General features: G+C 35.6%; 1 protein-coding gene across 1 annotated transcript; it reads right to left on the bottom strand.

The window, feature by feature from the left end:
* Positions 1-9,121: 9,121 nt before the first annotated feature.
* Positions 9,122-11,386, bottom strand: LOC133782008 (uncharacterized). The gene is made up of 2 exons (XM_062221152.1): positions 10,126-11,386; positions 9,122-9,750 (listed from the first exon to the last, which is right to left on the bottom strand). Exons 1-2 carry the CDS (start codon positions 11,384-11,386, stop codon positions 9,122-9,124), a joined length of 1,890 nt encoding a protein of 629 aa, XP_062077136.1.
* Positions 11,387-12,890: the final 1,504 nt, after the last annotated feature.

Raw genomic sequence — 12,890 nt, 5'->3', positions numbered from 1 at the left:
TATTATATTTTAATGTATTTTAGATTTCATTTTAATAAAGTATTTTATAAATAATGAATATCTTAAATTTATATTTTAAGTTGTATAGTATAAATATGATGGTTCCTATAATTTTTTGGTACAATATGGAAAAGTATAATATTTTTATGTAAATTTTTGTTACGATTTCTTAACAATAAATTATTTTCGTAAATGTTAGTTACAAAAATATCTTTTTTAGTTATGAAACTAGATTTCTAAAATATTGTTAAAAAAAATTAGTTATGAATTCGTTCGTAAGTTTTATGTGAAAAAAAATACAATTCTAAAACTGATTTTTATAAATATTATTTACAAACATGTAACAGACGTTTACACTTGTAACAGATATTTACAAGTTTGTAAACGTTGATTACAAAAAATTACATTTTACTACTTTTATTTACGATTTTGGCACTCCGTATTTACATTTTTGCCCCTCCGTGTTTTTATCCAAAAATTTCGTATTTTTGTAATGTACCATATTTTTCAAATTTTTTTTAACTTTTAGTGCATTTTTGTAGATTTCCCAAAGATAAAGAAGAGCAACTTGATTGGGCTTTAAGGGTAACGAGGGATCTCTTTCGGCCCAACTCTATTCCCATCATAAATTTAAATTTATTATGTAATTTTTCATATTAAAGCCAAATTAATTTGTACATAAAAAATGTTGTTGGCTACTCATATGTAATAAGAAATTAAAATATGGTTTATTACTTCATTATTTATAGTCATAAATGTTAGCTTCATTAACTTGGTAATTGATAAAAAATATTTAATGAATTATACTAATTTAGTGTATGAAATTAATGACAATGAAATTTTTTAACAATTGAAAAATATTGTATGTATAAAGTAAATTACGTCATTAATCTCTAAAAATAATTTTTTTTTAAGGTGAAACGAATTATAGCCCAATAAAAAGTTAATATGTGGTATGTATTGAATTCATCCTCTTTGGAATTATGTTCTTTTGTAATGTTATTTTGTAAAATTGTATTGTTTTGATAATTTCTTTGTAGAATAACTTAGAAGATAAGATATCAAATTTATTTGACAGGGTGTCGAAAATGTCTGGAAAGTCATTTTATAAAAAAAATACCAAAATAAAATTATTGTACAAAATAACTATAAAAATAACATTATTTTGTCAAACACCTCATAATATTAGTGTGTGTAAAACACTACAAATGCCCAATAAAGTTATTACTATGTTTTATCATACAAAATCAATACAATCTACCAATATAGAAACTTATGAATTCAAAAGGAAATTAATGCATTAAATTTAGTTTTTATTATAAATGATTGTTGAATAAGAGAAGATGGGAATCAAAGATAGTATAGTCAAATAGAGAAAAAAGATGAGTCAAAGCCTTTTATTACACTATGTTTTATCACACAAAATCAATACAATCTACCAATAGAGAAAATTATGAAGTTTAATTAAAAGGAAATTAATGCATTTTTTTTATATAATGTTATGGAAGATGAGAATTATAAAGACATAGTCAAATAGAGAAAAAAAAATGAGTCAAAGCCTTTTATTACACTATGTTTTATCACACAAAATCAATACAATCTACCAATATAGAAAATTATGAAGTTTAATTAAAGGGAAATTAATGCATTTTTTTCTATAATGTTATGGAAGATGAGAATTATAAAGACATAGTCAAATAGAGAAAAAAAAATGAGTCAAAGCCTTTAATTACACTATGTTTTATCACACAAAATCAATACAATCCACCAATATAGAAAATTATGAAGTTTAATTAAAAGGAAATTAATGCATTTTTTTTTTTATATAATGTTATGGAAGATGAGAATTATAAAGACATAGTCAAATAGAGAAAAAAAAAAGGTTATTTAGGATTTTTACCCCCGAACTATTACCACTACCGTATCGTGCCCTCTAATTTTTTCAGGCCGTTAAAAATTCTCCCCGAAATATTCACAGTAATGTAAAGAAGGACTTCCGTTAACTTTCAACACATGTGGCTAACAGAATGTTGACATGGCTCTTTACATGCTGATGTGTCTTGGCCATGTCAGCGCCATGTGTGTAATTTTATTGTTTTTAAATATGGTTTTTATTTTTTTTAATGTATAAAAAATGATTTAATTTATTAATTCTATTTTTTAGTGTTTAATTCATTAATTTTTAATATGATTATAGATTTTTTAATTTTAAAATTACACACATGGCGCTGACATGGCCAAGACACATCAACATATAAAGAGCCATGTCACCCTTCTGTTAGCCACATGTGTTGAAAGTTAACGGAAGACCTTCTTTATATTACTGTGAATATTTCGGGGGGAATTTTTAACGGCCTGAAAAAATTAGGGGGCACAATACGGTAGTGGTAATAGTTCGGGGGGTAAAAATCCTAAATAGCAAAAAAAAAAGAGTCAAAGCCTTTTATTATACAATGTTTTATCACACAAAAATAATACAATCCACCAATATAGAAAATTATGAAGTTTAATTAAAAGGAAATTAATGCATTTTTTTTATATAATGTTATGGAAGATGAGAATTATAAAGACATAGTCAAATAGAGAAAAAAAAAAGAGTCAAAGCCTTTTATTATACAATGTTTTATCACACAAAATCAATACAATCCACCAATATAGAAAATTATGAAGTTTAATTAAAAGGAAATTAATGCATTTTTTTTCTATAATGTTATGGAAGATGAGAATTATAAATAGTCAAATACAGAAAAGAAAAGAAAAAGAGTCAAAGCCATGGGCGTGATGATTGAATTGGTTTGAAAGAATGGCTAAGATTAATCAATGGGTGGTGCTTGAGTAGTGGATGACAAAAGTCTTCATGGTGTTTTTTCTTCTTTGATTGCTCAACGTGGGTGTTGTGAGTGCAATCTAAAAAAAAAAGCCAACTAATTATGTCCACATACACACATAATAATACCATTGCTTAATTGTTACCCATTTAATAAGAATTAAAACTTATAAATAATTTTAAGAGAATAATAATAATAATTGGGGTGTGCATTTTTGACTTATAATCAATGCCCTATAGCCTTAAATATCTCTATCATAGCTTTTAAAGTTTTGAGCTACATTATCTCTAAGAGGAATTAAAATTATTACATATTAGTTACCATGAAATGCAATTATTATGTGAATATATTATGTGCATGGTTCAATATAATATCAATTGTAATGTATATTGACATAATCGCAAGGGGTGAAAGTGATAATATATAAGGTACCCAAAAGAGAAGAAAAAAAACATATAATAATGTTGTCCTTATTGACTTTTTTAAATTACATCACCTCATGGTCAATTACACGAGTCTTGCTATAATTACTAGGAGTGCACATAAATTGGTTTTTTGGTTTTTTGATATATTGGTTTTGGGTTTTGCGGATTTTGGGTTGAGAAATAGGGTATTGAGCCCGTTCTAGAATTTTCAATTTTTTAGGTGATTTCGGGTTTGGTCGGGTCGGGTGGAATTGGACCGAAAATGGGCCTTGGTAAAAAGAATTTAAAATTACCAAGTTTTTTAACACTTTTTTATTTTTTACTTTTTACATGTTTTTTTTTATTTTGTTGTAAGTTTGGTTCAATTGTTTTTTTACAATTTAGGTCTTGATAAAAAAAAAAATTTGAAAGGGTAGGGGTTAGGGTTTTTTTTTTCATCAAATTTGAATTAAAATTAAAATATATGTTTTTTAATTTGTTCAGGATCTGGTTATTTACCACACTCGAACCCGACCCGAACATACTCAAGTTCGAGTATAATCCAACCTGAAATTAACGGCTTTGCCCAAAAAGCAGGTTTTGGGGTTGTAGGTCGGGCGGGTTGGTGCGTGTCGTATTGCGTACCAAATTTAACAAATATTTTATTTACTCTAAAACCAATTATTTAGTATAACGACAAATAGAGGTCGAACCCAAGGGAACTATATTCAGTTTATTATTCACAAAAGCTTAACAAAGTTAAATTGGAAAGGGGGTTTTGGAAAGTAAAAGTAAAAGCAAGAATTAAGAAAACAATTGATAGCAAGAAGAGATTAACAACGATTTTAAAGACAGTTAAGAATTATTCTCCACCTCAGACAATCATGCATGAATATCAATAATGAATATTATTCCGATTCCCAATTAAACTATTAACCCTGCAGATAACGCTTAAGCAGTCAATTATCCCAATCTCCCTATCACAATCAATTACGGCTAAGCGCTCAATAATTAATACTTTTTACCAAACAACAAACCTATTAAGCATACGATTCATTCAATTTAGTAAAAGCATTAACAACAGTGGAGATAGGTTAATCTAGGCAATAAATCAATGAAGCATTTAATTCATTTAACCTAGGTTCTATTCTTCATCACAATCAACAATGCTTTTGACCACATCATCAATTGCAATTTATCACAAACATTTAGAATCCTAAACTATTAGGTGAATAGAAATTCTAAGATGACTGTAAAATAATGCAAGCCCTAATTAGTTGTACACCCTAACAAGGAATCACAATATTTCATACAATAGGCATAGAAGAATAGAAGCAATTTAACATTATGGAAATCAAGAACAATATTCACATCTCAAATCAAACATTCATGTCTGGGTTTTGAATAACCCTTAACCTAAAAGAAACTTAGCCAACAATCATGATGAAAAACATAACCAAAATCAAAGAATAGAAGAGTTTAGAGAAGAAGAAAACTATTGAAAAAGTTGAATGCGATCGTCCTTCTTCTCCTGCGCTCTCTCTGTGTTCCTCTCTCTAAAATCGTGTCTCTAAAACTCCTTTACGAATATGACCTAATCCCCCTTTTATTTCCCGTCCAAAAATTAAGAAAAATCGAATTTAATTCTGAATTCAAATGCGTGCCGCGGCAGCCATATTTCCTTGCCGCGGCACGAGGCTTCAGATATGCGATATAGGCTTTGCGTGCTGCGGTATGCAACTTTCCTTGCCGCGGCACGAGACTCTCTGTTTCTCTTGTAGCGGCAGGGACTTTTCCCTGTAGCGGCAAGCTCTCAGATTTCTGTACTTTTGTTCTTTTCTCGATTTTTCTTCTCTTTAACACTTTACTCCAATGGTTAGAATCCTACAAAATCATCATTCAACCAAAAATCATCAAAAATATACAAATATCCTTAAAAATAATGATTTAGATTAAATGAAACAAATTAACAAAACGATTCTAACTATCCCCAAACACACTACTTATGAACACAAAATCTGATAAGCAGAAAGGTAAACTATATACAAAAATATACTTATCAAATCCCCCCACACTTGAACTTTGCTAGTCCCTTAGCAAACCCACTAGACTCTAAACAAAACTAAAAAAAAACTAACACAAAGGCGGTCTCACTGAATACGATGATTGTCTCAGAGAATTACACTAAAATATTATGCTATAGTGACTTTGAATTTCTTAACCATCAAATTTTCAACTCCTAAATTGATGAACCACTTGAAATTTGTCTTAAACCACGAGTTATAATAGTCATACTTACCAGCTCACTTGGATCAAGATGAATTTATACATGTCGTTTTATTCATATATTTTTTTTTTTTTAGAAAACTAGCCCCTCATCAGAAAATGAGTATATATAAATAAAGGACAACCACTCCATAGACAATAACCAATTACTCTCCACTAATATAAACACACAGAATCAAAAATCAAAATGTCTTTATCAGCTTGTAATATATGGTTAGGGTGCAGGGTAGATGAGAATGATACATTTTAGGCTCATATTGCACCATAGCATACCTAATATATACTTTTTCTATTTCTACTTTGGATCTTCTTCAACAATTCCCTCATAAAGTTCATACATTGTTGATCTCTCTATTTTCCCCCACACTTATTTTCATGCAAGGAAAAAAAAAAATTTATTTTCTTTTTCTCTTATTGCTTTTAACATATTTCTTGGGGATAAATAGGAGATCTTTACACTTATAACCACATCATATACAAAAACTCTTACTATACTTCTCTTTTTTCTTTCTTTCTTCTCTTTTTTTTTCATATAACCTCTCATCCCATAGTAGAAATTTAACTAGCTAAGCCATGATACAATGGGTCATCAACACAGATAAAGAAAAAGAAAGAAGTTTAGGGTTAAGTAATGAGTTTTCATCAAAAAAATATATGGTCAATAAGGCTCAAAACAGGGAACTAAGGATACATTATTGATAAGGTAGGCTTGAAAGGCTCAAACGATCCAAAGAGATTGCCTTTATCATTTTCCTAATTCTGTGCACTTATGATTTCGCCTCAAGCAATCAACCAATGTGTTCTAGAGCGGCGGGGACTAAGTTGTATATATCTATATTTCTTTCTTATTTTTTTTCGACATGCATAAACTATTCCTAAAACAAGTAAGTAGCAAATCTAACTGTAATAAATCGCTATTTAAATCACAAATTCAAGTAGTCATCAAAACAGGCGTCAATCACACGAATCATAATCTATCCATCATCTTCTAGCATTCAAGTTTAGTGTCACTCATAAACTCATCATCGACCATTGCATTCAATAAGACCAACCCAAGACACAAGACAAAACAACACACACACAAACACTTATAAACAAAGACAATTAACCAGACAAACAATTTGTTACCCGTCCCCCACACTTAAATTGAACATTGTCCTCAATGGAGATAAGTACAAATTGAGACAAGAACAGTAAATAAAAGAAAAATAAGAAAAGAAAATAAAAGAAAAATAAGAAAATAAGAAAAAAGAAAAACTCCCTCATCAGTTGCGACTAAAAGTGTCATCTTCATCATAGTTGAAGTCCTCTGTGCCACCTGCCTCATCAGCATCTCCATATTCCTGAGTGTGACTCGGCTGCACTGGAACAGCTGGAGGATACGGTGGCAGCCACATTGGGGCCGGTGGGAATGCAGACATATCCGCCCCTAGATGGGTGTGCTGCATCCTGAAGCATAGGTCTTGATAAGCAGCAAACTCCATCATCCGTTGGTTGTGGGCGACCATTTCATCATGATATGCTCGCATGTCAATGCGAGCTAGGTAAAGTTCCGTCTCCATGGCGGCAACCCGATCACCGAGTGACCTGGACTGGCCTGTTTGAGGTTGCACAGGTACATTGGGAACATTATCAGGTTGTGCGGATGATGTGGCGGTGGGCTTGTCAAATCTCTAAATAGTATTTCTGTCAATAATGTGCATTGGGTTTAAGACCTCTTCATTATCATTCCAGCGCACACCGGCTTGCCTGCATAAGTCGGTGATGAGGGAAGGATGGTAGAACCCGTACTGTGTGCTAGCCATACTCTTCAGAATAGAGGCGTGGATGATCTTGCCAACATCGATAGACTTGTTGGTGACAATGGCGTACAACAAGTTCCTATACGCCACGTCCACTGTCCCAAAGGGTTTTGTGGGGAACAATTTTGCCCCAACAAAACGGTGCCACGCCTTGAGTTCATAGTCCATATATTTGGACTCTAGTTTGTGTGACAAGGCATTCTCTGTCGTCCTCCACCGTGCTTCTCGAATGCCAATAGCCTGAATAATGGCATCAGGATCCAAGTTATGTTCAGAGGCATTGAACTCATCATCTAGAATGTCCGGCAAACCGTAGTAACGGTTTATAGCAGAAGCTGAATAAGCAACAGGAACACCCCGAACCACCACCTGTAAGTTCTTGCGATTAATGGCATTGGCATAAAACTCACGAACTACGGATACTACTGCAGGCTGTGGTTGAGCACATAGTTTTTGCCAGCCCCTCTGTTCAATTATACTCATCAACCTCGGATAAGGGTGATGCATGTCTAGATCGAAGCCCCTCTCAGCCACCCAAGCTTTCTTCTTATCAATTGCCTCTTTATAACTTTCGAAAGCTTCTTTGGAGGTGAATTTCTTGGTATCATATTTGACTTTGGCTGTGTTCGACGGCCCTGCTTCGGTTCGTGACCGCTTGCTTGACATTATAGCACAGGCAAAATTGGAGGATGAAGGTCTTTAAGGTGATAAAAATCAACAATGAATGACACAGCACAGAGCAGACAATGTATAACCTTCAAATGTGACTATGCAACTCACTGATGCATTTCGTCGAACAGGTGGTGTGCACACTTTAAAACTCCAAGGATCACAAAATTATAGCTTGAACAATTACCCCCAGATGCAGATTGAATCAACAGATAAGCAGTTTCACCAAAGGAAGTATTATCACAAAAGAGATCCAACAAAACCCGTCCTCTCTAATAATGGGTTTGAATGATGCCAAGTCTCAAACAAAGGGGGGGGGGGGGGGGCAAATGAGAATATTACCTTGAATCTAGTTAAAAACTGTGATAATGTGCTTCATTACTCCTTGATCCCTTGCAAAGACTTCCAAATGAGCATGAATTGAAGAGAAGAAGAGTGGGTGGCAAATGATGTGGTGAATTTTGAGGAAAAGTTTAGGAATGGGTATGGTGGAGGATGGGTAGATGGGTAAATGGGTAAGATTGATGAGGAAGATGAGGATTTAGGAATGGGATTATTGTTGCTAAGGATGGAGAGGAAAGGAATGAAGATGGAGAATGGGGATGACAAAATCGGTGGGTAGTTTTTTAGAAGGTAAGAGGGAGAGTGATGGGTGAGAAAATGGGAAAAATGAAAGAAAAAGGGGTTTTAGGGATTTCTGGGCACGTGCCGCGGCAAGCATGTTTATGTGCCGCGGCAGGAAAGGCTCGGCTTAGGGGTACTAGTCACGTGCCGCGGCAGGCAACTTTCTGTACCGCGGCACGTTGCTCTCTGTTTGTGGGGCTCTATCACGTGCCGCGGCAAGGATTTTATGTGCCGCGGCAAACTCCTTTCTGTCTTGGGGAATTCCTCTCGTGCCGCGGTAGGTCCTTGTTGTTGCCGCGGCGAGAGGCTCTCGGGTTGTGGGGTTTTGGTACGTGCCGCGGCAAGAGTGCCTTTTTTTTTTCACGTTTTTCACGGTTTAAAGAGAGAATCAGAGTACATAAAATTGAAATACTAAATGTTCAACTTAAAAATAAAAAATAAAGAAAATAACTAAAACTGAAAACAATAAAGATGGCTACGTTTAACGTCGCTAGCTCAACTCAGAACTTCAATCTTCATCAACATAAACTGGGTCTTCAAGGTACATCACATGAACTTGCTCCTCCTCGGCCATTGACTCATAATAAGGCTTCAGTCTCTGGCCATTCACCTTGAAAGACTTCCCCGTGCTTGGGCTTACAACTTCGACCGCTCCATGAGGAAAAACCTTGGTAACAATGAACGGACCTAACCAACGAGACTTCAACTTCCCAGGAAAGAGTTTAAGGCGAGAGTGATACATGAGAACTTTCTGACCTTCCACAAAGCTCTTCCGAAGAATATGTTTGTCATGAAAAGCTTTGGTTTTCTCCTTGTAGATTTTCGAACTCTCATATGCTTCATTGCGTATTTCTTCTAACTCATGCAATTGAAGCATTCTTTGTTGTCCTACAGCAACCATGTCCATGTTACACTTCTTTACAGCCCACCACGCCTTATGCTCTAGCTCCACCGGTAGATGGCAAGGTTTACCATACACCAACCGATAAGGTGACATACCGATAGGTGTTTTATATGCCGTTCGATACGCCCACAAGGCATCATCAAGCCTTGTACTCCAATCTTTCCGGTTTGGATTTACAGTTTTCTCAAGGATCAATTTGATTTCACGATTAGAAACCTCCGCTTGCCCGTTGGCTTGTGGATGATAAGCAACTGTCACCTTGTGAGTTACACTATAGCGTCGAAACAACGCTTCTATACTCTTGTTACAAAAATGAGTGCCTCGATCACTAAGTATAGCCTTAGGTGTACCAAAACGCACAAAAATGTTGGAGCGAATGAAATCCACTACTGTTTTTGAATTGTCCGTTCTAGTTGCAATCGCTTCCACCCATTTAGACACATAGTCTACCGCCAATAAAATATATTCATAGCCGAAAGAGGATGGGAATGGTCCCATGAAATCCATACCCCAAACATCAAAGATCTCAAGAATTAAAATGGGAGTTTGAGGCATTTGATCCTTGGCCGTTATGTTACCAACTCGTTGACAACGATCACATGCCTTACAATAAGCATAAGCATCTTTGAAAATTGTGGGCCAATAGAAACCGCTGTCAAATATCTTACGAGCTGTCCTCTTAGGTCCAAAGTGTCCACCACAAGCATAAGCATGACAAAAAGCAAGGATGGAACGAAATTCAGATTCCGGTACACACCTGCGAATAATTTGATCAGTACAATGCTTCCAAAGATAAGGTTCATCCCATATATAGTGGCGAGCATCATGCTTAATCTTGTTTCGTTGTGCTTGTGTGAGATCACTTGGTAACTCCTTTGAAGCAAGGTAGTTTACAATGTCGGCATACCAAGGAATAACTTCTTGCATGGCGAGGAGTTGCTCATCTGGAAACCGCTCATGCAATGGTAAGAACTCCTCCTCCCGAATCAACCGACTCAAGTGATCAGCCACTAGATTTTCCGAGCCTCTTTTATCTTTTATCTCCAAGTCAAACTCTTGTAACAATAAAATCCACCGAATAAGTCTTGGTTTTGCCTCCTTCTTTGCTAGCAAATATTTAAGAGCAGCATGGTCGGTGTATATGATTACTTTCGTCCCAATCAAATAAGAACGAAACTTCTCCAATGCAAAAATGACCGCCAATAGCTCTTTTTCAGTGGTGGAATAATTAAGTTGAGCATCATTAAGAGTGCGAGAAGCATAATATATAACATGAGGAAGCTTGTCAACTCGCTGCCCTAGGACTGCACCCACTGCATAATCACTAGCGTCACACATAAGCTCAAAAGGCAACTCCCAATTCGGTGGCTGGATAATAGGAGCTGTAGTCAAAGATTCTTTCAATATATTAAAGACCAGTAGACACTTCTCATCAAACTCGAACTTAACATCTTTTTGGAGGAGCTTGCACAATGGTGTAGAGATTTTAGAGAAGTCCTTTATAAATCTTCGATAGAAACCCGCATGACCAAGAAACGACCGTATTTCCTTGACACTAGATGGAGATGGTAAAGACCGAATGAGATCAGCTTTGGCCTTGTCCACTTCAATTCCTTTTTCCGAGATAACATGTCCCAAAACAATCCCCTGCTGTACCATAAAATGGCATTTCTCCCAATTCAAAACTAGATTGGTCTCAATGCAGCGTTTGAGAACCAAAGTAAGATTATGCAGGCATTTATCAAATGAATCGCCATATACACTGAAATCATCCATGAACACCTCAATAATGCTCTCAATGTAATCTGAAAAGATACTAACCATACATCTCTTAAATGTAGCAGGAGCGTTGCATAAACCGAATGGCATTCTCCGAAAAGCAAATGTGCCAAAGGGTCATGTGAAGGTCGTCTTCTCCTGGTCTTCTGGGGCTATGACAATCTGATTATACCCCGAATAACCATCTAAGAAACAGTAATAGGAGTGGCCAGCCAATCTCTCGAGCATCTGATCAATGAATGGTAGGGGGAAGTGATCCTTCCGAGTTGTCGAATTTAGCTTGCGGTAATCAATACATACCCGCCACCCTGTTTGAACTCGAGTTGGAACCAGCTCATTCTCATTATTCTTCACCACATTAATGCCAGACTTCTTGGGTACCACTTGAACTGGACTCACCCATTTACTGTCAGAGATTGGGTAAATCACACCCACACTAAGGAGCTGCAGAATCTCCTTCTTCACAACTTCCATCATTGGTGGGTTTAATCTCCGTTGCGCCTCACATGTTGGTTTAAACCCTTCTTCAAGTAAAATTCGGTGCATGCACATGGAAGGGCTAATCCCCTTAATATCCACAATAGACCAACCAATGGCTGTTTTATACTCTTGGAGTACTCTCATTAATTTTTCTTCTTGACCTTGGTTAAGATTTCTTGCAATTATAACAGGAAGTGTCTCGTTCTTCCCCAAGTAAACATATTTGAGATGCTCCGGAAGAGGCTTCAATTCAAGTGTAAGAGCTTGAATAATTGATGGCTGCAATTTCTCATTAGAAATCGGCAAATTAAGAAATGCAACCTTCTTAAAAGTCTTGTCAAAACCACTATTGAGTGTGGTTATGACATCCATGATCTCATGAGACAAATCTTCATCGGTCAACACAAGATGCTCTCTCAACGCAACCTCCAAATCATCTTCACTATGCAAATCTAAAACTCGTTGAGAAAGAATATCCAACACATCAAGAGAGTAAACAGCATGTACATCACTTGGATACCTCATAGCCTCAAAAATATTAAATCGAATTGTCTCCCCATCAAATTCCATGGTCAACGTACCGTCATGCACATCAATCTTAGGTCTTGCAGTCTTCATGAATGGTCTCCCCAACAAAATTGGAGTGGAGCATGGGATAGATTCATCTTCCATATCGAGAACATAAAAATCAGCCGGAAACACCAATTCATTTACTTGAACTAAAACATCTTCTATTACACCCCGGGGATAAGCATTCGACCTATCAGCAAGTTGAATAATCACCCCTGTCTCTTCAAGTGGATCGAGATTCAATGAAGCATAAATGGAGAATGGCATGACATTGATAGAGGCTCCCAAATCCAACATACACCGCTCAATTCTTTTATTACCAATAGTGCAAGGTGTTATCCCAAAAATTTGAAAAGAATGACGTGGCAATAAAATTGACACATGGCATGACTCAGTGAGGTGATCTGGCTTAATAATGGCCCAATATGTCACTTAAGGAATTGGACAGATAGTCAATACAATACGCCCGATCGAAGAGAGTATTTGGACTGGGGGTTGCTTGGCTCAGACCTCAGTTTAAATATCCTTAGAATTCAATTGGTGC

Source organism: Humulus lupulus, chromosome 1 (assembly GCF_963169125.1).
Source record: "Humulus lupulus chromosome 1, drHumLupu1.1, whole genome shotgun sequence".
NCBI classification, from domain to species: Eukaryota; Viridiplantae; Streptophyta; class Magnoliopsida; order Rosales; family Cannabaceae; genus Humulus; species Humulus lupulus.
The sequence above is the reverse complement of the archived record's forward strand: the minus strand, read 5'-3'. Positions and strand labels throughout refer to the sequence as shown.